Raw genomic sequence first — 27,940 nt, forward strand, 5'->3', positions numbered from 1 at the left:
ATATATATTAAACATAGGTAAACAAAAAGTCAGTTTCTATGGAAAAATGGTTTCCAAGTTCAAGTTGGGAATGTATCTTTCCCTAGTCCTCTCCTCAGTTCTAGCAACAAGAGCTACCTCCTATTACTTACAGAAAGGCTGTCTCTATGCTCTCTTTGTTAAACATCATAGATTGCCCTTCTGTCTTTTGGGGCCAGACTGTGATTCTCATTTCCTTTAGCATCTTTCTCAAATTTCCCCCTTTCAGAAAATATTCCTTGACCAGCTACAGACAACTTGGATATCTAGTCCCCTCTTCACTAAAATATTCAGTGGTTTCCAGACGATTTGCATTTGTAGCTAGGATGTTTCCTAAATCAGTCCCTTTGTTCTTGTCCACAAAGTTTTAATCACATTTCATTTCATTCCTAGCCTGACTTCCACCACACACTGATTATCTGTGAGGGGCCACATGCTGCCTGGTGACTGATGGGAGTCTCTGAACAGAGAATGAGAAAGTATCCAGCTCCCTATTATGGGAAGAGACCACTGTCATCATAAAGAGAGCTTTATTTTTAGAGGAAAAAAAAAACCTGCTTGGAGAAGACCCTGCTACCACTCATAGATTAAAGTGGAAGAGTCTTATACAAGTGCCTGGACATAAAACTGGTCTACCTACACAGAAGGAAAAAATCCTGCTGGAAAATAAGACACATCCCGAACATCAACTAACAGGGCAGGTATTTCCATGAGCCTGAAGTGCAGATGCAAAGACAAAGGACTGAGCCTATGACCTCAAAAGGTGCCTTTCAGGAGCTTCCTCTCCAGGAAGAGGGAGGCAACAATCTCAGGCCAGAAGTGTTGGCACTGCAGAGAGGTGGGAGAAAAATGTGTGCTGATCGTCAACAATTGGAGCCTCTGAAATGGAAATACCCAAGCGAACTACTCTGGGAGTTTCAGGCCCGTTAATCATCTCAACTAGGGACTGAAGAGAGGTCTGACCAATGAAATACAAGGAAAATAGTAAACTGCGAGTATATCAACGAGGAGGAAAAGTATCATTGGATTAAAAAGAGATAAGAGGAAATGAGGTTCTGAAAAATATCATGTGCCAAGTTTAAAAGTAGAGAAGAGGTATGTGTAGGTGTAGTGTGTGTGTGTGTGTGTGTGTGTGTGTGTGTGTGTCTCCACACAAGCACAATCCCTCTAGTAAGATATTTGCTCTGTGGCAAGCATCTGAAGAAAGGTAAGGTTACATCACACCTGAACAAGGTGTTATAGCATGAAACTGATAGACAAATGGTGAAGGATTTTTTAACCTAGATAACCTAACGATATCTGAACCCAATTCTAGTCAACTGAACAAAAGAAACCCGAGTTTGTATATTTACTTTAGGATCAAGGATCTGAGTCTGTCAAAAATTTAGAGTATGGTCTGTGGACTCCAAACCATAGTCCACATTCCACAGGCAGGACACAAGATGATTCTGAGGTTGGATGTAGATGAACAATCTTTATCTTAATGGTTACATATTTATTTTACTGCATATTAGGGAATAGAACAGTGACACTATCAAACTCATGTTTTTAAAGATTTTACGGAGTAGGAATAGGCCATGTAAAGAAGTTAGTTGCTTTAAAATCAATTTAAGGACATATATTAAACAAACAAGAGTGTATGAATTGTGTGGTTATGGCCCAAAGAGTAAATGAAGGTTTATGCAAATGATTCAAGTTTGGGAAGTACAGAGTTAGGTATAGAAAGAGGCCTCATACTGAAAAACATCATTAGCATTGACTATAAAATTATTAGTATGTATTATAATACACATTAAGAAAATACAATTTTCCCTACAAATCAGCTGCAGGATCTTTATCTACATTTTAATTCCAAAGAGTAAACTCGGCAAAGTGCTTTGATAAAGCAGTCTTCTATCTTTGTCCATAGACCAGACAAAGGGAAGAGTAAGGTGTGTGAAGACTTTAGGGTGCACTGTCACCTGCTCATCTAACACTGATGGGTGGGGCGAGTGCCAATAGAACCTCCCAGCTCCTGGTCCAGCCTTCCTCACAGCATCAACTCACCCACACCTTCTATGGTGCTTTCTAAGCCAGCTTGGATATCATTCTAGTTTCCTAGAAAAAAAAAGGGGTTTCTGAAACAGATTATTAAAAAGTATATTCACTCTCTCTCTTCTCCTTCTAATTTGAAAACCTATTTGAAAAAATAATGACAGAAAATTTCCTTAACTTGGTGAAGGAAACAGACATACGAGTCCAGGTAGCACAGAGAGTTCCAAACAAGATGAACACAAAGAGGTCCACAGCAAGACACATCATCATCATCAAAATGCAAAAGGTTAAAGACAAGGATAAAATCTTAAAAGCAGTAGGAGAAAAGCAGTTAGTTACCTACAACGGAGCTCCCATAAGGCTGTTAGCCGATTTCTCAAAAGAAACATTGCAGACCAGGAAGGAGTGGCAAGAAACATTTAAGTGATGAGAAGCAAGGACCTACAACCAAGGTTACTCTATCCTGCAAAGCTATCATTTATAATCGATGGCCATATAAAGAGTTTCCCAGATAAGAAAAACCTAGAGCAGTTCATCACTACCAAACCAGTATTATATGAAATGTTGAAGGGTCTTCTTGAAGAAGATAAAAAAATATGAACAATAAATTGGCAATAAATACATATCTATCAACAACTGAATTTACAAACAAAATGAGCAAGCAGAACAGAAACAGACTCATAGATACAGAGAACTTTTTGTTGGTTGCCAGATGGGAGGGGAGTTTGGTGGAAAAGATGAAGGGATTAGGAAGTACAAATTGGTTGTTAGACTGATGAACTTCAAAGGGAAGAGGGGAGGTGGGGTAGGAAGAGAAAAATCAAAGAACTTATATGCATATATGCATAACCAATAGACACAGACAATAGTGTGGGGAAAGCAGGAGGAGGGGTAGGATTGAGGAGGAGGGGTCAAAGGGGGGAAGGGAGGGAAGAGGGATATCTGTAATATATTCAACAACAAAGTTTTAAAAAAAGTATATTCACCTACACATATCTATCTACTTTTCAATGAAAATGCTTCTTTTGAAATGCTTTTTTCTCGGGGAAAAAAGCTAAGCACCCCAGAAACATTCGAGCATGTGGAGATTTCAGTTGGCATTTATTAACATTTGGAGGAAAGAGGTATTGCTTCACCCTCTTCCCATCTCCCATCCTCCCTTCCACCATCTGCAGACAGGGACAGAGCTTGTTCCACAGCTTAGGCAGGTCTGCTTTCACACATTCTTAACTTTCGTCCCCTGCCTGTGTGATAAAGTTAATCTTGGGCAAAGATCTAATTGATTTTCTCCTAATCCCCGTCTTCTTTCTTACATGCTCCCAGAATATGCTTCTAGACCTGTTCCAAGGCTGCCTCTGCTTCGGGCTAATCATAAGCTCAGCACTATTTTACACTTAGAAGAATTTAGCAGTACTGTCTGATCTGTCCCAATCTGCACTGTACACGTTTGTACAAAACGTTAGGTGACCGTGACTCTCCTGGAAACCTGAGAAGCACATCAATCCACAGCCCGATGTCTTGTTCGTGGCAGGTGTGGGTGTGGCCAAGCCTGTTCCAAGTATTTGCTGGTACATGTGGAGGGGCCCAGGCCACATGGACACCACAGTGAGAATGACCCAAGCCCGATTTTCAAGAGGAACACAGGTTATTGTCCAAAAGGAAGCCAATCTGGGTACAGGGTCAAAGCCCTAACATTGTACATATACACTGACCTAGAAATCTTCCCAGGAATTTATCTTAAGCAAATGATCATGACTATGAATAGATTTAGCTACAAAGATCATAGGAGTAGCTTTACTAATAAATGCAAAATATACCAAATGGTGCTAAATACACCAAGGTGCAGCCATATTATGGGATACTATGACATCTTTAAATGCCTGATATTCTGGGGGTGGGGAAGATTAATTTTCAAGAGTTATGACAAGGAAAGCTATTCCTTTTTAAATGCAAGAGGCTAAAACTCATTTTTTAATTAATATTTTTTCTTTATTGATTTTAGACAGACAGGAAGGGAGAGGGAGAGAAAGACAGAAACATCAATTGGCTGCTTCCTGCATGCCCCCAATGGGGATCGGCCCACAACCTGGGCATGTGCCCTGACCGGGAATGGAACTGGCGACCTCTTGGTGCATGGTTTGACGCTCAACCAGTGAGCCACACCAGCTGGGCTAAAACTCATTTAAAAAAATGCTTTAATTTATTTTTTAGAGAGAGAGGAAGAGAGAGAGATAGAAACATCGATGTGAGAGAGAAACATCGATCGGCTGCCTCCTGCACGCCCCGACTGGGAATCGGGCCCACAATCCAGACATGTACTGGACTGGGAATCCAACCAGGACTTCTCAGTCCGTGGGACAATGCTCAATCCACTGAGCAACACCAGCCAGGCTAAAACTCATTTTCTAATAAAGAAAGAGAAAGATACCAATCCTGATAAGGAGCCTCTTCTCTTCAAGGCAAAGTGGGTCACTATGATCCTCTGTGTCTTTATTGTACTCCATAAAGAGCAGCAGTATTGGCAGAAATGGTGGGGGTGGTAGTGGTGGTCGTCATTTTAATAATAATACCCTTCCCAGCATTTACTGAGCACTTACTCTGCACCAGGCACTTTCTGAAGTGCTTTAACCCTAATGACAACCCTGTGATGAACTAACTGTTATCAACCCTATTTTCCAGAAGGGGAGGCTGAGGCCCTGAGATGTTAGAAACTTTCCCAGTCACACCGGGCAGTGAGCTCTCACCTAGGCAATCTGGCGCCATGTATCTTTCTTTCTTTTAAAACACGTTTATATTGATTTGATAGAGAGGGACACATTGACGTGAGAAACATCAATTGGTTGCCTCCTGCATGCCTCCTAACTGGGAATTGAACCCAAGAAGCTTACGTACATGGGATGAAGCTCAACTACTGAGCTACACAGACCAGGGTGGCACCATGTGTCTTCCTAACAGCATGTTCTACTGCCTCACTGAAGGCACATATTTCTACAAGAGCAGCTATGTGACGACTTGCCATTATCTATTCACTTGTGTGCTCCCTTGCTCAGCTGTGAGCTACTTACATTCCTTGTTTCAGATGCGTAATGCATAACTTCATTTAAACCTCACAACTTCCCTATGAGGTAGGTACTATGATCCCTGCTGTACGGATGAGCAAACCGAGGCTGAGAGAAGGGAAAAGGCTTGCCTGTGTGCTGCTGCTGGCACGGGAACCCAGGTGTGTATTCACCTCTCTCATTACAAATGCTAAACAAGACCAGAAATTTTAGGGCATGGTAACCTGATCGATAAGAAGAATTCAGAAATCCTGAGATGAAAAAAATTTTGAAACAATCGTGATGATTACACTCTGCTATATGGAACAAAGACAGTCTTATTCTCTAATGAGTGAATGAATGAATTTCACATATTTATTCAGTGCCCAGTCCACGCCAGGCCCTGTGAGAGGTGGAGTGGAAGGGTGAGCAAAACAAGGCCCTGCCCTCACAGAGTCACATTCTAGTGGGGCATGTGGCTCGCACTAATAAGCATCTACTTACAAACTGAGAAAAGGAAAAAAAAACTGTTCATTGGGAGCTGCTAACAAAAGGGGGACCGAAGAAGCGGTGTCTGAGCTGAGCTCTTTTTTTTTTTTTTTTTTTTTTTTTTTTTTTTATCCTCACCCGAGGATTTTTTTCCATTTTTTGTACAGATAGAGTGGGAAGGAGAGAGAGGAACAGAGAGAGAGAGAGAAACATCGACGTGAAGGGACACATCGAGTGGCTGCCACCCGCACGACCAACCAGGGCCGGGGACAAACTGCAACCGAAGTACGTGCCCTTAGCGGGAACCGAACCCGGGTCTCTCCGGACCGCAGGCCGACGCTCTAACCGCTGAGCCAAACTGGCCAGGGCTGAGCTGAGCTCTTATCTTGCAGGAGGAAAACAGGCTCAGCTGTTTGCCCACAGGAGATCTGGAAAGAGAATCTGAACAGCGAGTGGCCCTGGCCTTTCCTTCTCAGCAATACTGCTTTCTTTCCTATTAGGGTTACACAGCCACGGCTCCTGGGACAGCACCGTGCTGCACAGTCCTCAAGGACACAGAGAGCAGCAGCCCACAGAGAGAGGCTGGAGGTGTGGCTCCTGAGAAGGCCACAGGCCGCAGGGTCTGTCTCTGGAAACCGCGCTGGCCCTGAGCAGACTCACGTTTCTCTGTGGACTGCATGGCGTGGAACAGCGTCAGGGGCCGCTCACTGCAGGACGGGGGCTTGGAGTCACTGCTCTTCTTCCGAGACAGGTGCAGCTGGGCATTGGTGAGAGGCATATCAGGCACAGTGTTAAATATCTGCAAGTAAAATTTCATAGACCGGTTATATGCTGCCGTGAACCAGTACAGCCGGAGGCGTGATGATGTCTAAGGATCAGCAAGAAACGTTGAAAAGACCACCAGTGTTTGCTCAGGACTTTATTTTAAATGTCTCTAAGAACCACATTAAACCTTCTTGTTCGAAGTGTATCGCAGAATTTGGTAACCATTTACTTCCATTTCTACAGTCCCCATGGATCTTCTTTTCGTTCTTCTCTCTGGGGGAAATGGAAAGCAGCTGTGCTAAATCTAAGCGATTGACTGTTAATAAGACTTCAAGTTTGGTGACCACCTTTGTCCAGAACCAATTAATCAAAATCCTTTAACTTTCCCTCACTGGTTCCTTTCCCAGTTCTTAGTGACTGTTTCACAACGTTCTTAGAAGGTGAAACATGCATTTAAAAGGAAGTCCAGAGCAGGGCACGATTTCCCAGTCCCCAGCCATCTTCAGAGGGGCATCCTTTCTAGTTCTGCAGCTCTGTGTTATCTTTGATGCTGAGCAGGTTTTTTTACTTATTTATAAGGGCGGGGGGAGTTGGGATTTTTTTCCCTTTGATGATAAAAGTAACACATAAATATTACAGGCAATTTGGAAAAAAGCATCAAGAAGAAAACAGAAAAATTCTCCCAATTCTAAGATAACCACTATCAGCCTTTGAGTTTTTTCTTATAAACTTTTAAGCTTGCATTAAAAAAAAAAGTCCAAGGTAAAAAAATGAAAAGAAAATGATAGATAAATCATGACAACTCTCATCTGTTTTTCTAGACAGAGACAGTAGAATTATTATAGTAGACACCACTTTATTTGTACTCACCGTGATTACAGTAGCCACTGCTCAATGCTGGTTCCCTGCAAGTGTTTTACATGTGGCTCACTCAGTGCCCAGTGACCTTGAGGAACAGGTGCTATCCTCACCATTTATAATGAAGAACCAAGGCAGAGAGGTTATGCTGCCACAATCACAGATGTAATTACAGATGATCACACAGAAACCTGTGTCCTTAGATTTTCTAGATTCATTTTTATATGCATATAATAATAACAACACTAATTCATACAATCAAGAAAGACCTTTTGAGCATCTACTTTATACCAGGCACTCCGGGGATAACAGTGAAGGAGGCAAACTTGTTACTGTGATTAGAGTTTGCATCTAGTAGCTGTGATTGCTTAGCTTTGCCCCGCCAGGCACCAAATTAAGTGCTTTGTATCGGTTATCTAACTTAATGGTAAAGAACACTTTTCCATAATTATGACTGTATTCTTTTTTTAAAATATGTTTTTATTGATTTTTTTAGAGAGAGAAAGAAACATCCATTGGCCGCCTCCTGCATGCCCCGTACTGGGGATCGAGCCCTCGACCCTGGCATGTGCCCTGATCTGGAATCAAACTGGGACCTCTCAGTCCATGTAATGATGCTCAATCCACTGAGCTACATTGGGCGGGCATGATTATATTCTGTATCTAGTTTTGTATCCTATACATTTTGTTTAACATTATATTGTAACATTCCCTCCTTCATTAAAAAATCTTCTAATACCTCCATTATATTAAGATATTAATATTTACTGATCCACTCATTATTGTCTCTTACTCTTTGGAGCTAGCTAGCCTCCTTCTAGATTTTCTCTTTTCTAACAATCATAAGTAACAAGAGGATGGTGGTGACAGCCCATTCCCTTCAACTATGGGTGGCCCTAGACACACCAGAGGCTTTCTCATGGCTCTCTCCTTTGTGTGTGTATTTAAAAGAAGAACACAGGCCCTGGCCAGTTTGGCTCAGCGGTTAGAGCATCGGCCTGCGGTCTGGAGAGACCCGGGTTCGGTTCCCGCTAAGGGCACGTACTTCGGTTACGGTTTGTCCCCGGCCCTGGTTGGTCGTGCGGGTGGCGGCCACTCGATGTGTCCCTTCACATCGATGTTTCTCTCTCTCTCTCTCCCCCTTCCTCTCTCTCCCTCCCACGCTGTCTGTGCAAAAAAATGGAAAAATATCCTCGGGTGAGGATTAAAAAAAAAAAAGAAGCACACAGAAGCTGATAATATAGGAAGCAGAGTCATAAGAATGATAAGAATTTCGGCCAAAACAGCTGCTCTCCATGGGTTGGCAGGTCCTTGGTCTCCAATGATGCCAACCAGCTGGTTCAGTCCATCTTGCTCCCAAACACAGCTGTCTGAAAACAGCATTATCATATTTTCCCTAGGGGACTGAATTTTCAACAAAATACACTACATCACTACATAGCTGAGTTCAACTGGGGCGAGAGAGTAAGGGAAGAAGGGGACCTAAAGCAAAAACAACAAGGGTCTCCTGGCTTCCAGAGGAGTTGGCTTCCCTAAACTAAGTACTAGTGCTACACATGTCCCCAGTCTCTTTCTGGGTATCTGCAGGGGAGGAAGAGAGAAGCTATGGTTGTTGTTGAGCTCAAGAACCACAGCCTCTAAGACGCTTTCTCCCCCCTTTACTTTGTTCCCCAAACAAAGCAGAACCCTGGCTGCTCCTAGGTTACAACCTGCCTGTTTATCATTATCATTGACGTAAACATTGTTCCTATAGATGAGTGTTTGCATCTGCCTGGTACTTTACATGCTTATCTCTAAGCCACGGGTCAACTCAACATAGCAAACAGGGTGACCACTCCCCAGTGAGAGAGTTCCTGACCTGCCACACAGTTAAGCAGGAGAGGGGCTGGGACAGGAATCTGGGGCTGAGGTTGTCAGCACCTGCACCTGCCACTTCGTCGGCAGTCATTCTTTGTCCAGCGCATCTTTTCTAGCCAATCTTCACTACAGAGGCCAGTGCCCCCAAACCGGCAAGTATGGATTTCAACAAATAATGGTGCCTCTTAGAACCCTTCTGCCTCAGGCCTCCAGTACAGTACATTCAGGAATCCCTACCTAAGAACATGTGAAGTGAATTCAGACTCTACCCCTAATTGCCCCTGGGTTTTTCTCTGTTTTCCTAAAGAGTTATTGAGAATGAGATCCTCTCTAACTACAATGGGAACAAATAAGTCTAATTTCAACTGTCACCAAAAACGTGAGTATTTGCTTTTTCCTAAAAAACTGTAGTAAATGCTGGAGAAACACAGAAGAGTAAGTTGTGAAGAAGGACCGTGGATTTAGACAGATGCGTGAAAAATCGTGTTTATACACAGCCGAGCAGGAAGAGACATGAGAGCATGAGAATTTCATTTAATTGGCTGTTTCATCTAAGAGAAAAAGCTGTCTGAGCATACTAGCATATGTTCTAGAAGGAGATTGTCACCATGGGGAGTGTTACAGTCTTGAGGGCCAGTTCCCTTCACTGGGAGCCAGGCCCTACCACTGAAGAGCTCTGATAGGGCTGTTCTCAGGTTCAAGTGCAATGTGTGTAAGTGAGCACGCAGCAGGGTGCAAAGTGCCAGGTACGGACTATCACCACTATCCTGACACATGCTTTCTGAAGTGCAAGGGTACCTTTGCAAATCAGACTAAGTTAGAGCAGATGACATGAACTTTCATCAAAAAGTCTGGGTAATCTTTCCCCAAATCACTGTTGTTCATTTAACTCTGAAACTTGAACACATGCAAGTCGTTTAAAAGCTGCTTATTGCCTGGCCACCTTCTAGCCAGGCCAAGAATTCTGCTTCTAGACTAAAAGTTCCAGTTGGAATTCTAATGAGAATCTGAATTATTCACCATTTTATTCGTTATTCCAATCCTCTTTTGGTTGGAAGAGATAATGTCAAGAAAATCAAATGAAGTTCCCTTAATTCTTTTGGGACGAATCACCGTACAAATGAGCCTGCTGAAGGATGGAAGGGTAAGCTTATATAATCTATCAGAAATGGATTTTTGGAGCTCTACCATGTGGCTGAACAATCTACTCATTTCACAGGGACTTTCCAAATTAACACAAAAGGGGGGTGTTCTATGCCCTAAGTCCCTTGTTAATTCTGCCCAAACTTATAAACTAATTCTGACTTAGTGAGGAATGCCTTAGAAAGAAGTTATTAAGAAGACTTTAATTGGGGAGGACGGTGTCAATGGGGAAAAAAGGAGAAATATTTGTAACAAAAATAAATTAATAAAAAATTTTAAAAAGAAAAGAAAAATAAAAGACTTTAAGCCTTCTAGAAACTATTGGAGAATAAGACTGTAAAATAAAAATACAACTCTGGATAACTCTTCCAAGTATCCCCAATTTCAAGCTTCCTATAGGTGGAATTAGCAGACCTATAAATACCAGGCTACTGTTTCCCCAAAGTCTTGCAGCAGAGTGGTCAGGTGGGCTGGGCCTCTGCAGTCAAACAGACCTGGGCTGAGTCCTGGTTCTGCTTACTCAGTGGGCAACAACTACAGCTACACTGACCTCACCATCACAAAAACTATATAGGATAAAAATTTGTAGTCATTATATGGGTAGAAAGCAAACAGGCTTTGGAACTAGACAAGCTTTAGAACTCTTTGGGCAAGATCCTTAACTGCTCTGAGCCTATTTCCCTTGTGCAAGGGAGGATCTAACCCCTGCCTTGCAGAGCCACTGAAATGATAATGGACATAAATTGTTTAGCACAGAACCTGGCAGAGATCGCAGGAGGTGATGGTGGTATGAATGACAAGAGAAATAACCAAAATTATTTGAGTGCTTATCATCTTAAGTTATTTATATCGATTATCTCATTATTTTACTCATAACAATGCTACAAAGGAGGTATATTATTCTTGCCATCTTGTAGGTGAGGAAACTGACACTCAGTGAGAGTAACTGATTAGTCCAAGGTCACACACATGGGTACAGCTGAATGGGACATAGCTTGACTTTCTGGATCTTAACCACTTGTGGTCTTTATACTGATTATTAATTTTAGAGATAGAAGACAAAATGAAAAGAACACAAGTTTTAGAGTCTGACAGATCTGATTTTATCACTCACTACCTTTGTGACTTTGAGCAAGTTACATAACTGACCTTCAGATGTCTGATCTGTAAAATCCCAGGACGATGGTGAGGACCGAAGCACCTAACACAATTTGACACTCAGTATTCAACTGACATTATTTCATTCAATAAAAAAGTATAAAGAAGGAAATAACGAGAGACTCAACAATAAATTATTTGCAGTCAGGACATGAGGATTTAATTTATAAGTGCAAATTTAATTACTGCTCTTTGCAAAACATCGATCGTAACTGCTTACAGCTATGTTAGAACTTGTTGTTCTTTTTCCTTTGCATTGCCTACAAAATTCAAATTTCACAGGGCCCCCCCTCAGGCCTATCTTGACATTATAGATCACTGACACTTGTGGAATTTGTTCTTCACATGTCACACACATATTTTACGCCTCTTCCAATTCCATCCGTCACGTGCCACTGCAATTTACAAGGATGAGAACCTCCCTGTAATGTGTGTGGTGGACTCTTTATTATGTGCTGTGATTTTTATGGGAGGAAAATTAGGTCATGATGAAGCGTTTCTGGTCTATAACTGCAAAGTAGTTCTGAGACAATAAATCAACGACAGAGGCCTGGGATTAAAAAGCAAAACAGAAAGGCTTTTCTGAGAGAAGAGACTGGGCATCTTCTCAAGACACAAATGCATCAGGGTCCCAAGTAATAATGGGTAATAACAGGCATGGGTTTATGTAATCAGAGGAGTGTCTGCTTTGGGAGTGGAGGGCGAGAACTGCCGAGCAGGGCTCACGCTGTCTGCTCTCTCATGACAGACAGTGAGGGAGAGTGCTCAGGGCACGAGAGCCACAACCTAGCGCCTTTCCCCGAGAAAGCCAGGCCAATCCCAGCAGGGCTCCTTTACTGCAACAGTTAAGAAGCCAAATGCAGAGGCTACAGCGACACAGAGGGTTTTTAAGGACAGTTGGAAGTCCGACGTCCTGTTGATATCAGCATTTTGGCAGAGGGATCAACAATTTGGAAAGTAGTTTGGGGAGTTTTATTAAAAACCCCTCAAAAGGAACCAGTGCCATTTGGTTAACGGCCTGGATAATCCATGGGATGCTGTGATTGTCCCTAGATCCAGAAAGATTCTATTTCCTGTTATCTTTGTTGACAGAGAAGATTAGGATAAAATACAACAAAACTATCCTTATTTGAGTAACACTAAAGGAGTTTCACAGTTCAAAAAATGATCCATTTATCTAGGGCTTATTGAGGGGAACATGCATGTTCAGATGCACAAACTTATCACATTCATGAAGACTAACTTGACAGCACTTGGCACTAAAAAGGGAAACAGGCCTAGGACAGAGCATTCCAGCCCAGCATATGAGTAAGTCTAGCTTACTTACTTCCAAATCCAACATGCACAGGACGAAAAGCAGTATACTCAGGAACCAGTGAAAGGAAAGGTAACAGAAAGTAAAAAAATAAAATAAAATAAAATAAAATAAAGCTTTGGCTGGTGTGGCTCAGTTGGTTGGAGCATTGTCCTGTACACCAAAAGGTGGTGGGTTCAATTCCTGGTCAGAGTACATACCCGGGTTTCGGGTTCTATCCTCAGTCAGGGCACGTGAGGGAGGCAGCTGATCAATGTTTCTCTTTCACATTGATGTTTCTTCTTCTCTCTCTCTCCCTTCCTCTCACTAAAATCAATTTTAAAAAATGTAAAGGTGTTAATAGGGGAAAAAGTAAAACATCTGTAACAAAAATAAATTAAATTTAAAAAAAAATTAAAAGAAAAAAAGTCAATGAACAAATGACAAAAGTCATGATGACAAGATACAAGATCAGCTTCCCAAGTAGACAATAGTATCAGGGATTATCTCAATGTAGTAGAAGCATCCAGGCATACATCATTATCATCATAGTCATAATAATAATAGTAATTATTATTATTACTAATTTTGCCTATTAACAGCTGCTTGAAATATCAGGGAAATGAAATCCAACTGCCAAACACTTGTCAGTTGCAGCAACAGTACAAATCAATTGCATTGTATTAATTGATGTACATTTTGTACATAAACTCCAACACGGGTGGAATAAATTTCAATGCCAACATGTTGGTAAAAGCAGGTCAAGGCAGTTTGGTGGGACCAAATCAACTCTATCACAACAACTGCATTCCAAGATAATACCATTTTAATGAGTGTAAGGTTGCTTAGGATTTGGTGTTTATTCTAGGTGTTAAGTGGGGTCTTCCACAGTTGCTAGCTCTTCCCCTTAACATATAATATTAAAAGCTAACATATATTTTAAAAGAGCACTGATCTTTGGGCATTTCTAAGAATTAACAGCTCAAAGATCAACACTCCTACCTCTTCCAAAGCAAAGGGATGACCTGGAAAAGAATCATGATTAATTTATTTTGTAAAACATCTGCAGGCATTAAAAGGGGCTCATAAAAACATGTGGAACATTCATACATATGGACACCCACATCCTGCTTCATGTGCAGAAAACTTTTTGAGTACCACAGCCAAAAGAAGTATCATGGACTGTCACAAAATGAGCGGGTCCAACCCAACTATGATATGGTAGAACTTAACAGGAAGATGTACGACACACATACGCATATTAACCTAAGATGTCATGTTTAATGAAAACTATGAAAGGAAGGCACTTGTTTTCTTGATGGGGTTGTTCTTCCTAGACACCTAACTTTTTCAAAGTCATTGGCAGGCTAACTTCTATAACAGAAAAACCTTGTAAGAAACAGCAGAATTTCTGGGCTTTGGGATATCTTGGACAATATAGCATTCAATATATTGTTTAAAATGTTAACTAGAAGTATATAAATATTGGTAACTTCCACTATAAGCCCAAGTATTGGTCTACTTGATGTTTTAAGACTCAGGGTGATTAGCTGTGAGGTAGGGAAAGATGCTGTCCGTATAGAAAGAGAAAGTTTAAATGATTATCATTACTTTAAAACAAGCACGAAAAGAGCTGAAATCTTTGCACTTCAAACTTTCAACTCTGAAACCTGAGCACAGATAAAAAGCTCTCATATAATCCAAGTACAGTGCATGGTAGGAGTCACTGATGGGAAATGGTGCCACGACCTAGTATTTCCCTTTAGGAAGTCTGGCCAGGAGAACCATTCACATCTATCTCTGCTCTATAAGTAAAGGCTGTAAGTCAAAGGTTACACTCTAAGTAAGACTTTTAAAAAAATATATAGTCACAGTCTACATCAGTACGGTCAACTCTATTGTTTTGATACTTGGTTAACAGGTGATTCTAATCTCAAGGGTCAGAGTCTATTTGGTTCAGATTCCTAGGATGTCTTTCTAAAATGCTGATACAATCATTTGATCTCTCTACTTGAGTACCTCTGACAGCTTCCCCTTTTCAGGTTTTCAGGCTCCCACTTGCCTAGTTTTCCAGACTCTTGACAAACGGGCTAAATGCAGTTGTCTTACATCATCTCCCACCACCTGCTCACATGTACCCCACACTCTTTCACAGCCACACCACAAACTGACACATGTTGACTAACTGATCAATGTTCCCCAGGAGGCTCCTGTCTCCACTCTTCCTCTACTTGGAAAACGTCTACTTATGTCAGAGTCCATACAAACAAAATTAAATATTTTTCCTCAGTGTGCCACGTACTTTATTCATCTTACTGAGTGTCACTTAGCACCCTGTGCTATGGTTAATTATGCCCTAATAAAACAGGAGACCCCTGGAGAAAAAGGTTCAATCCTATTTATATTTGGCCAACAGTAGATGATCAATAAACATTTAGTGTATTAAATAGGGATGAACTAAAATAGATTTTAATAGCTTGGCTTGTGAAAGCAGTCCTAAGTTCAACCCTTGCTTCTCTCCTAAACAAGCTATTTTTTAAACTCTGTACTTCAGGTCCATAATTTGTAGAATAGAGCTGAAAATATTGACCTTACAGTATTGCTATGAAAATTAAACGATATGATGGATATAAATCTGTTTAGTATAATATCTTGAGAATAATAAGCTATCAGTAAAAGTCAGCCATTACTATCATTAATATTACTTCTAGTCTATATACATTTAAAAAAATCCATTACCTTCAACTGGGTAAATAAATCAGTATGCATATGTATTGCCAACATGGAAAAAGAGAAATCACCATGAGCCCCCAGACATCCTATCCTATCTTCTGGCTTTTTCTTCTCTGCCTCCACTTACACTGGGATATTTACTTCCTACAACTGTTCCAAACATTGCTCCCCTTCCCCGGTCTATTGGGGGAGGTGAAGGATGCTTTCTGGGCATTGCTGACAGGTATGTGGTTAGTGTGCTTAATCTGACCAAACTGCAGGTCTGTGTGCAACATATCACTAAGGCACCGAGGAAGGAGATACAGGTGGGTTCTCTGGAAAAAGAGATGCTCAGAAGGGGATGTTTCTGGGCACAGAGGACGTGCCAGTGGCAACATAATGGGCACATCGTCATGTCTAACCCTTGGGGCTGAATGTCTAGTGTCAGTCCTTAGTAAACAAGGTGGGGAGAAGATAGAGAGCAGGAGGGAGGGAGAGAGGGAAAGCGAATACCATATGCTTTAGTTAGTTAAAACACAAGCCTTTTTCCTCCTCTTGAAAAAAAAAAGATGCTTTATCAAGTAAAAGAATCTGCATTTTCAAGCTGGCAAGTACCCCCCGGCCCTCTTTTTAAATGTCAATGTTACTGAAGTGACACTTTGTTCAAGGCTTAGGCCTTAAGAGACCTTGCACCTTATGTGTTTGCTTGCTTTCTTGGAAGTCTAGCCTAGACTGCATGATGAGAGATCACATGGAGAGAAAAGAGGCTATGTGCAGGAGGATCGAGATGTCCCAGCCAACAGATACCACCAAGGTCCCAATGTGTGGAGTAAGGCCACCTTGTATCCTCTAGTCACAGTCAAACAACCCCAGCTGATACCATACAGGACATACATTAAGCCATTCCAGAACTGTGAACAACAACAACAAAAAGGTCACTGCTGTTTTAAGTCACTAGGTTTGGACACAATTTGTTACACAGCAACAGACAACTGAAATAGGCATCTTACAATTCTCTCTCTCTATCCCTCTCTCTCTCCAATGCCTACATGTCTGGTTTTAGGCACTGGGACAGCAACTGTAAAGGGCTTGAGGTAGGAGTGGGTGCCATGTGTGAGGAACAGCAAGGCAGCCAAGGTAGGAAATGAGATGAGGTACTAACAGAGGGGAGAGGAGGGACCATGTGGGGCCTTCTGGGCTCTTGTAAGGGCTTTACCTTTCACTCAGTGACATAGAAAGCCACTGGAGGGTTCTTAGCAGACAACTGATTTGATTTGACTTAACATATACACAAATCTTACTCTGGTGGCTGATATCAGAATAGACAGGCCAAGGGTGGAAGCAGCGAAGCAAGCTAGGAGGCTCTTGCAAAAATCCAGACAAGAGGTGATGGTAGCCAACATTTGAGTGTTATTAGTGTAGGTGGTAATAAATGGTCTAGATTTATTTTTAGGTTATCTACCACAATTAATTCACCATTCTAGGTAAAGATTTACTTAATTTTTTTTCTTTTTTGATTTTTTTTTTTTTAAAGAGAAAGGAAGGGAGAGGGAGAGAGAGATAGGAACATCAATGAGAGAGAACATTGATTGGCCACCTCCTGCATGCTCCCCCACTGGGAATTTGGCCCACAACCTGGGCATGTGCCCTGACCAGAAATCAAACCTGTGACCTCTTGGTGCATGGGTCAATACTCAACCACTGAGCCACACTGACTGGGCAGAGAAAGATTTATTTAGAAAGAGCACTTTTTTTTAATCCTCACCCAAGGACATTTTTCCATTTTTTGTTCAGATAGAGTGGGAAGGAGAGTGGGAGAGGGAGAGGGAGAGGGAGAGGGAGAGGGAGAGGGAGAGGGAGAGGGAGAGGGAGAGGGAGAGGGAGAGGGAGAGGGAGAGGGAGAGGGAGAGGGAGAGGGAGAGAGAGAGAGAGAGAGAGAGAGAGAGAGAGAGAGAGAGAGAAACATCGATGTGAAAGGGACACAGTGAGTGGCTGTCTCCTGCGTGATCTAACCAGGGCCGAGGACAAACTGCAACCAAAGTACGTGCCCTTAGCAGGAATCAAACCCAGGTCTCTCTGGACCACAGGCCGATGCTCTAACTGCTGAGCCAAATGGGCCAGGGCAAAAGGAGCATATTTTGATACCAGAGCTGTGACTGTCAAATGGTGCTCCAGGGAACCCTGCAGCTTCTGAGAAGCTTCATAGGGATCTGCTATGAGGAGCTGGGGTGGGACAGATGAGTGAATCATCAGTTCACCTACTACCCTAGTTTTGTAAGGGCAGCTCTGTGTGTTGACTTATTTCATTATGGGGTGAGGGAGACCTTAAGAGAGACCAAAGTGGTATACCCAGAGACGTGGAAGTAGGGTTGTCTTCTGACAACCCTCAGAAGAGGGTGTGATGGGGGGAGGGAAGAGATAAACCACAGAACTTATATGCATGTATGCATAACCAATGGACATGGATAACAAAGCAGGGGACCGGGTGGCGGGGGATGGGGAGGAGGGTGTCAATGGGGTAAAAAAGGAGAAACATCTGTAACAACAACAACAACAAAAAAGAGCACATTAAAAGAGAGAGAGAGAGAGAGAGAGACCAAAATGCCCTGACGGAAAAGACAGACAACACCCCCCCACCACACACACACACAGAAAAAATACACCATTTATAAAACTGAAAGGAAACTACAGATTAGGAAAAATATTTGCAACACAAATGAAAATAGTTTAATGTTCATAATATTAACTATTATAAATGTATAAGAGGACAACCAAGTTAAAAAAAATGGGTGAAAGGTATCTTCAAAATAGGACTTATACTAGTACCTTCTTCAGTGGATATTGCGAGGATAAAAAGACAACATGTGTAAAGTACTTAGACAGTCCCCACCATAGAATGAATGCTGTCGTCACCATCACCACCACTGCTGCCACAGCTGCCACCACGAGATGATTATCATCACTGCCATCACCACTATCAGCAACTTCGTCGTCATCACAATTCTCATTAGCAATGTGAACACCAGTCAACCCCGAATGCCAGTTCCAACTCAGCCTCCCCCAAGGCAAATTCTTCACTCACAGTGACCAACTAGACCTACGTTACCTTATCATGATTTTCTATCAGGATTTCAATGACAATGTTCTGAAACTTGATATCCATGATGGCTGCTACTGTTTCTTCCTGAGGCCTCAGTAGGGTGGGCCCAAACACCACGCCAAGGTTTGCCACTGTCATCAAATTCTGCTTGTGGTTGTTAGCAACACTGGAAGAAAGGAATAGAAAAGGCACAAGTGAGAGAAATAGTGTACAAATAAAGAGCTAAAGTTTACCTTTCCCTTTCCCTTTGCTATCTTTTGATTTCTCATCATGAAGAAGCCAGACCTTGGGATACCTCTTGATATCCTTGGAGTTCAAAGAGAGACTTTTCTACTCATATTTTCATGTGTCCAAGCTTCAGAAATCTTTAGTGTTTAGGCTATTTAGCTATTTCAGGATATGACACTTCTTATCATTTCCATTTTGCCTAAACAACCAACCAATCAAAGCAGCTGCCTTCCAAAATATGAACCTTTGTACATCCAAATCCATGTTCTGCAAGTCCAGGTAACTGCTAATCCCACTTAGTTACAACTTCTATACTTGGCTGCTGCTTAAACCACTGGGATCAGTAACATCTTCTCTAGATCAAATATAAAAACTCCTGATAGCTTTTTAACACATGTACAAACATAGGCACAAAATAGACCTATGTTTTAAAATGGGTAGAAATGGATACTTAAAAAGAATCGGGAAATTAAACACTTTAGGCTCAGAGTATTAAAGCCCCATCACTTGGAACATGTGGCCCAAACAGAAATAAAAACCCACTGCTATAGATCCATACATATGGCTGCATTTATATTGTCGTTTATACTTAGAGGTTAAGGAACACATAGGGTCAGCAGTACTTGGCCCTGAGTAATTTGCTAAACAGATATGCATATTTTTGGATAAGCAGCCATGCAAAACATATATCTGAGCTCCACAACCAGGTCACAATTACCTAGCCATAAAACTGAATTGTCCATTTGCTGGCCCTGCATATAAAAATATACAAATTACCTATTGATGACAAATAAGTTAAAAATTAAGGCCATTCAGTATTGTTAAGAAAATATTAGGGGCTTCCCTAAATCACCTGTTAGAAGAAGGAAACTATTCATTATGAGAAACAGGAGGGAAACTGGGCAGAGATGTCAGTTTGCACAGACATACCTCCCTAGCATTTAGTGCTATTTATAGTGAGTATTTTTTTAACACAATTCTGTAAATACTTGTACTGTTTCACTTGTATACTTCCACTTTATATGAGAAAAAAAGGTTCTACTGACTTAAGTGTTAGTTTTGAAACTGAGCCTTCACTGAAATAGTATCTCAACCAATTTTATCAGCAGATGTGTACTTTGCTATAATTTTTTAAGGCTGAAAGTAATTTCCTAAAAACTTCCTCCTCAGAAAGGGGCAGGGGGTAGTTAGGTCTATGAACAGCCTGATTGCTAAGCAACACCTGCAGCGAGGAGATCTGTCACTTATATCTTGGCATGTTTCTTGTCTACATAAAAATATTTTATAAATATTTTTTGTGTTCTTTTAGTTTTCTATGCAGATGGCAAGGGGAAAAGACTATGGTTCTGTGCCTCAGTGAATTAGCAAGTATGCATATTTAAAAGCTGCTTGTAACACCACTGCTTTCAACATCAGCTCGTGTGCAGAAGTGAATTCCATGCCCTTATGTTTTCCCTCCCAAATGAGTTAAGTCAGTAGACTAAACCCTCTTGTCACAAAAGTCCCTTGTGCAAATGAATCAACAAGCTATTTATGTATAATAGCACTTTGAAATTATAAACCGATATAAAAATATATGGTTTGGATGATGATCATTCTTCACCACCACGCTTCTCAGCACTACCTCTGACTCAAGCAACAGCCTCGTAACTAGGCTTCCTGACTGGAATCTCTAGGTTCAGCTTTATTCTGCCTGCCAACACCAGGTACTGTCTAAAACTCAGCTCTGTTCACGTTACTCCTCTGCTGAAAGCTGCAATGGCCTCACACCTCACTGGGTTGTTGGGAGAGAACACAATGACAAAGTGTGTGCAATGTGTAAAGTGTTCGGCCATGCTTCTACTGTTTGGGTGTTGATAATGATAATTACAAACCCTCGGTGGGCACCACTGTTTTGAATATAAAGACCAAACTTATGAAATAGCACAGCTTTTCCCAAGTCACCTCTGCCACTCTCCAGCTCTGGGTGTCTGTGCAAGTGATTCAATATGTCCAGGCTTCTTTGGGTTCCTCATCTTTTTTCTTTAAAACTTTTTTATTGATTTACTGGGGTAACATTGGTTAATAAAGTTATAAAGATTGCAGGTGTACAATTCTATACTACATCATCGGTGTATTATATGTGTTTACCACTCCAAGTCTCCTTCTATCACTGTTTATCCCACTATACCCTCTTCTACCTGCCTTCACCCTCTTTCCCTCTAGAAATCACCACACTGTTGTCTGTGCCTATGAGTTGGGTTTTCTTTCTTTTTTTTAACTTAATCCTTTCACCTACTTCACCCAGCCCTGAAACCCCCTCCCGTCTGACAGCTGTCAATCTGTTTTCTATCTAAGAGTCTGTTTCTATTTGGTATGTTACTTGATTTTGTTCATTAGACTCAACATATGAATGAAATGATATGGTACTTGTTTTTCTCTGACTGACTTATTTCACTTAGCATTATGCTCTCCATGTCCATCCATGCTGTCTCAAAAGGTAAGATTTCCTTCTTTTTTTAACAGCCGAGGAGTATTCCATTGTGTAAATGCACCACAATTTTCTTTACTCACTCATCTACTGATGGACACTTGGGCTATTTCCGGATCTTAGCTATTATAAATGATGCTGCTATGAACATAGAGGTGCATATATTCTTTTGAATCAGTATTTTGGATTTCTTTGAATATATTCCCAGAAGGGAACTTGCTGGGTCATAAGGCAGTTCCATTTTTAATTTTTTGAGGTAACTCCACACCACTTTCCACAGTGGCTTTCCCACCAAAAATGCATGAGGTTTTCCTTTTCTTCATATCTGCGCTAACATATGACAGCCATTCTGACAGGTGTGAAGTGATATCTTTTTGTGGCTTTATTTGCATCTCTCTGATGATTAATGATGTTGAGCATCTTTTCATATGTTTATTGACCATGTATATGTCCTCTTTGGAGAAGTGTTTATTCAGGTCCTTTGCCTATTTTTTAATTGACTTACTTTTTTGGTGTAGAATTGTGTAAGTTCTTTATAAATTTTGGATATTAACCCCTTATCAGATGTATCATTGGTGAATATGTTCTCTCATTCAGTGAATTGTCTTTTCATTTTGTTGATGGTTTTCTTTGCTGTGCAAAAACATTTTAGTTTGATATAGTCCCATTTATTTTATTGTTAATCTTCCCCCAAGGATATATTTTTTCACTGATTTTTAGAGAGAATGGAAGGGAGGGGTGACGGGAAAGAGAAAGAGAAGCATTGATGTGAGAGACACCTTGATTGGATGCCTCCTGCACATGCCCTGGGGCCAAGAATTGAACCTGCAACCTAGGTATGCGCCCTTGACTGGGAATCTGTCCCACGACCCTTTGGTGCAAGGGGCTGATGCTCTAACCACTGAGCAACACTGGCCAGGGCCCATTTGCTTATTTTTTTTTTCTTGTTTCCCTTGCCTGAGGCTATATATAGCCTCAGAAAAAAATATTGCTACGAGTAATGTCTGAGATCTTACTGCCTGTTGTCTTCTAAGATTTTTATGGTTTCGAGTCTAACATTAAAATCTTAAATCCATTTTGAGTTTATTCTTGTGTATGATGTAAGAAGGTGGTCTAGTCTCAATTTTTTGCACATATCTGTCCAATTTTCCCAACATCATTTATTTAATAGACTATCTTTACACCATTGTATGTTTTTGCCATCTTTGTCAAATATTAATTGACCATAAAGGCATGGGTTTATTTCTGGGCTCTCTATTCTGTTCCATTGATCTACATGTCTGTTTTTATGCCAGTACCATGCTGTTTGAGTACTATGACCTTATAGTATAGTTTATATCTGGTAGCATGATTCCTCCAACTTCGTTCTTCTCAAGATTTCTGTGGCTATGTGAGGTCTTTTATGGTTTCATATAAATTTTTAGAATATCTGTTCTAGTTCTATGAAATAGGCCATTAGTATCTTGATAGGAACTGCACTGAATATATAGATTGCTTTGGGTAGTACTGAAGTTTTAATGATGTTAATTCTTCCTATCCACAAACATGGTATATGTTTACACTTATTTGTTTCTTCTTCCATTTCTTTCTTCAGTGTCTTATCATTTTTCGAGTATAGTCAAACCTCAGTTCTCGAACATCTCCCATCTTGAACAATTCAGTTCTCAACCAAGTTGTTCAAGGAAAAAGGTCTGTTGTCAAACCAAATTTTGATTCTCAACCCAACAACCCTTTCCTGGTGATACCTGTACAATCAGTCACATGTCTCCCAGATGATAAAGGAGAGAAACTGTGAATAAGAGCCAGTTTACCACTAAACCTTTCATTGTAAACGTCCCAGGAAATTGTGCTATGAATATTCATTTTTTTTTTTTTTTTTGCTTTTGTGTGGCTGCTTATTCATATTAAATACATATTGTGGGTCCTAAGAAGGTTAGTGATAGCAGCACAGTGAAAAGGAAAGTTGTGAAAACAATGATAGAGCTTTAAAAAGAAATAATTGCAAAGTATGATAGAAGTATTCATATGTCTGATCTGGCTACCAAGTATGGCATGGCAAAATCAATGATTACCACATTTTAAAACATAGAGAGGCCACCAAGAGTGCTGATGTTGCAAAGGACGTGAAGTGCTCACAAAACAACAATCACAGACATTGAAGAGGTAGAACAACTGTTGTTGATCTGGATAAACAAAAAGCAGTTAGCTGGTGATCAGCATCTGGGAGGCAGTGATGTGTGAGAGAAAGTGGAGATGCTGCAGGCTGACCTCCGGAAAGACACCCTGGAACGAGTGTTGAAAGTGATCTGTTTAAACGGGGGAGGGGTGGGGGCGCTCAATAAATTTTCATTGTACATTTCATTTCCTTTTTGTTAAATTTTCATTTACATTTCATATCCTTTTTGTTTTTGAAGTGTTTATTTATAGATTAAACAGTGCATTAGACATTTACTGTATATAATAAAGGTTAAAACAAGGAATCATTTGGGGGTCTGGAATGGATTAATTCAATTTACATTATTTCTAATGGAAAAAAATGATTCCGTTATCAAACAAATCACTTCTCTAACAGCCTTAAGGAATGAATTAAGTTTGAGAACTGAGGTTCTACTGTACAGGTCTTTTACATCCTTGGTTAAATTTATTCCTAGGTATTTTATTTTTTGATGCAATTGTAAATGGGATTATTTTCTTAGTTTCCCTTTCTGATAGTTCATTATTGGTGTAAAAGGCAACTGATTTCTGAATATTTATTTTGTATCCTGTTACTTTACCAAATTCATTTATCAGTTCTAGAAGTTTCTTGGTGATCTTTAGGGTTCTCTATATACAGTATCATGTCACCTACAAATAATGACAGTTTTACTTTTTCCTTTCCAATTTGGATGCCTTTTATGTCGTCTTCTTGTCTGACTGCTGGGGCTAGGACTTTCAGTACTAGGTTTAATATAGGTGGTGAAAGTGGACATTCCTGTCTTAATTCCACTTTTAAGGGAAATGCTTCTAGTTTTTGCCCATTGAGTATGATATTGACTGTGGGTTTGTCATATATGGTCTTTATTAATTTGAAGTATGTCCCCTCTATTATCATTTTGCTAAGAGTTTTTATCATAAATGGGTGATGGACTTTATCAAATGCTTTTTTTTGCATCTATTGATATGACCACATAGTTTTTATCCATCATTATGTTTATGTGATGTATCACATTTACTGACTTGTAAATGTTGCACCAAACTTGCATCCTTGGAATAAATCCCACTTGAACATGGTGTATGATTTTTTAATGTATTGCTGGATCCAGTTTGCTAATATATATATATTTTTTTTTTGAGAAATTTAGCATCTATGTTCATTGGCGTGAACATAATTTTCTTCTTTGTAGTATCTTTATCTGGTGCTGGAATTAGGATAATGGCTGGCCTTGTAAAATGAGCTTGAGATCCTTTCCCTACCTCTTCAACTTTTGTAATAGCTTGAGAAGGATAGTTCTTCTTTAAATGTTCCAGGATTTTTGTTTGTTGGGACATTTTTGATTACTGCTTCAATTTCACTAGTTTTCATCTGTTTGTTCAGATTCTCTAATTCTTCCTGATTCCATTTGGAAGAATCTATGTTTCTAGGAATTTACCCATTTCATCCAGATTGTACAATTGGTTGGCATAAAATTGTTCATAATATCTTCTTACAATCCTATTTCTTTTGTGTCAGTTGTTACTTCTCCTCTTTCATTTCTGATTTTATTTATTTAGGACCTCTCTCTTTTTTTATTGATGTGTCTCTGGTTGGAGATTTGTCAATCTTGCTTATCTTTTTAAAGGACCAGCTTTTGGTTTCATTGATCTTTTGTATTGTTTTTTAAGACTCTGTTTTGTTTATTTCTGCTCAGATCTTTATGATTTCCTTTCTTCTAGTCACTTTGGGCTTTGTTTGTTGTTCTTTTTCTAGTACCAAGTATAAAGGTAAATTGTTTTTGGAGATTTTTCTTGTTTTCTGAGATAGACCTGTAATGCCAAGAATTTCCCTCTTAGGACTGCTTTTGTTGTGCCCCATAGATTTTGGGTTTTCGTGTTGTCATTTTCATTTGTCTTGCAGTATTTTTTGATATCTTCCTTGATCTCATTGTTAACCCATTCATTGTTTAATAACAGGTCATTTAGCCTCAATGTCTTTGTGCGTTTTCAGGTTTTTTTTTCTAGTAATTGATTTCTAGTTTCATACCATTATGGTCAGAGAAGACACTTGATATGATTTCAATCTTATTAAATTTACCAAGGATTGTTCTGTGTCCTAAAATGTGGTCTATCCTAGAAAATATTCCATGGCACTTATAAAAAATGTATATTCTGCTGCTTTGGGGTGAAATGCTCTGAAGATATCAATTAAATCCATCTGAGCTAATGTGTCATTTAAGGTCACCATTTCCTTGTTGAATTTCTGTCTGAAAGATCTAGCCAATGATGTCAATGGGGTGTTAAAATCTTCAACTACGACTATATTACTGTCAATCTCTCCTTTTATGTCCATCAGAATTTGCTTTACATTTTAGGTCCTCCTTTGTTGAGTGCATAGATGTTTACAAGGGTTATGTCCTCTTTTTGGATTGTTCCTTTTACCATTATGTAGTATCCTTCTTTGTCTCTTACTATAGCCTTTGTTTAAAAGTATATTTTGTATGTTTGTTTATTTGCTCCAGGTGGAGTTTTAACTGTCACTTTCCCACACTTTGTATTATTTCTGATCCCACCACAAGGAGCCCTCAACTCGGCTAATGTGATAAACTTGGAATGAAGACCCCCTTATCCTGCCATCTTGCTGAGAGTTTCCTTTTTGAAAAAAGAAAAAAATCTAAAGATTATTGTGTGATCCTGGATGAATCCCGCTCGTAACAGTCCATGGTCCCGACCACCTCATCACACCCTATTTTTGGCAGAGAGAAGTAAGAAAACGTGGTTCCCATATTCTCCTTCACTTCGTTGAAAACCCACCTTGATGACAATTCACCTTCAAGCTATTTCCCACTCTCCATCCTTGGTTAAAATCCATTGCACATAAGGCAACATGAAAGCTGTTGTTTTTACTCATCTCACTGTTTTGAAAGCACCATTATGAAGTCAGGTTGTACAGTAGTTAACAGTACCTTTTTTATATATATATCATATATATATTATATGTGTGTGTGTGTGTGTGTGTGTGTGTGTGTGTGTATATATATACTGTAAACAAGCGGTAACAGTGGCTTCTAGAAATTGATTTTCTTCAAGGTTTCCTGTGTGGTAGGCACCTGAAATACTGTGTAAAAAGGTCTTGTGTGGTGTTCTTGTCTCCCTGCTGCTATTGGGTTCTGTTTTGCATGACCAGGAATGGTGCTGGCAAGATAGCTCAGTGGCTAGGAGGGAACTAAACTATCCTTTTTAAAAAATATTATGTTGCAGGAAAAGAGGCAGCCCCCTGCCAAAAGGTCAGAATCGGGGTCACCATCTGCCCGAAGTCACAGCAAGCCTCCTCAGAGCCCACTGGTCCTTAAGAGATGCCATGTGTCCACTCATCAACACAATTACGCAGCGCCCCCTTCCACTAGGAAGGACTATCCTCCCACCAGGAGGGCTAAGTTGGACAGTGGCTGAGTCCTGAAACAGATCAGCAACAACCGCAAGTGTGCCAGCCCCAGGTCCTCCGACTCGGAGGAGAATGACAAGAGGCGGACGCACAACGTCTTGGAGCGCCAGAGGAGAAACGAGCTGAAACGCAGCTTTTTTGCCCTGCGTGACCAGATCCCTGAGTTGGAAAACAGTGAAAAGGCCCCCAAGGTAGTTACCTTTAAAAAAGCCACCGCATACATCCTGGACATCCAAGCAGAGGAGCAGAAGCTCATTTCAGAAATGGACATAATGTGAAAACGACGAGAACAGTTGAAACACAAACTTGAACAGCTACGGAACTCTTGTGCATAAAAGTTTACCTATTGGAGGGAGGAACTGGAATCACTCCTGACTTCACTTGTTACTAAGGGAAAGGTTCCTTCCGACATAACTGCAGAATTCATGGTCAAGTGCAACCACACAACCATGGCTGAGTCTTAAGACTGAAAGGTTTAGCCATAATGTAAACTGCCTCAAATGGACCTTTAGGCATAAAAGAACGTTTTTTATGCTTGCCATCTTTTTTTTTTATCCTCACCCGAGGACATTTTTCCATTTTTTGTTCAGATAGAGCGGGAGGGAGAGAGAGGAAGAGAGAGAGAGAGAAACATCGATGTGAAGGGACACATCGAGTGGCTGCCACCCGCACGACCAACCAGGGCTGGGGACAAATTGCAACCGAGGTACGTGCCCTTAGCGGGAACCGAACCCGGGTCTCTCTGTACGGCAGGCCGACACTCCAACCGCTGAGCCAAACCGGCCAGGGCTTTTTTTTTTTTTTCCCTTTAACAAATGTGTACTTAAGAATTGTTTTTTAAGAAATCTTTTTGCTGTGTAAATATAGCCATTAAATGTAAATAACTTTAATAAAACATTTATAGCAGTTATACAAAATTGCAAGCCCTGTATATGATGATACATTTTTTTTTTTTATTTAAAAGTTGATTTTTTTTATTGTTTTTAGAAAAAATAAAATGCCTGGCAAATATATAATTGAGCCAAATCTTTATATATATATATATATATATATATATATATATATATATATAAAATTATGTTGCCCTGGCCGGTTTGGCTCAGTGGTTACAGCGTCAGCCTGTGGTCCGGAGACCCGGGTTTGGTTCTCACTAAGGGCA

At 40.4% G+C, this 27,940-nt stretch overlaps 1 protein-coding gene across 5 annotated transcripts in view; it reads right to left on the bottom strand.

Annotated features, from left to right (window-relative positions):
- Positions 1-27,940, bottom strand: part of ARHGAP26 (Rho GTPase activating protein 26) — a 443,756-nt gene that overhangs the window by 86,428 nt on the left and 329,388 nt on the right. For all 5 annotated transcript variants that reach the window (XM_036281726.1, XM_036281724.1, XM_036281725.1 and 2 more), the window contains exons 18-19: positions 18,473-18,632; positions 6,240-6,378 (exon numbers count right to left, since the gene is read on the bottom strand). In XM_036281726.1, coding sequence (XP_036137619.1) covers positions 6,240-6,378; positions 18,473-18,632 — 299 coding nt within the window. The remainder of the gene's footprint in view (positions 1-6,239; positions 6,379-18,472; positions 18,633-27,940) is intronic.

Source organism: Molossus molossus, unplaced genomic scaffold (genome assembly GCF_014108415.1).
Source record: "Molossus molossus isolate mMolMol1 unplaced genomic scaffold, mMolMol1.p scaffold_m16_p_4, whole genome shotgun sequence".
In the NCBI taxonomy this organism is placed as follows: Eukaryota; Metazoa; Chordata; class Mammalia; order Chiroptera; family Molossidae; genus Molossus; species Molossus molossus.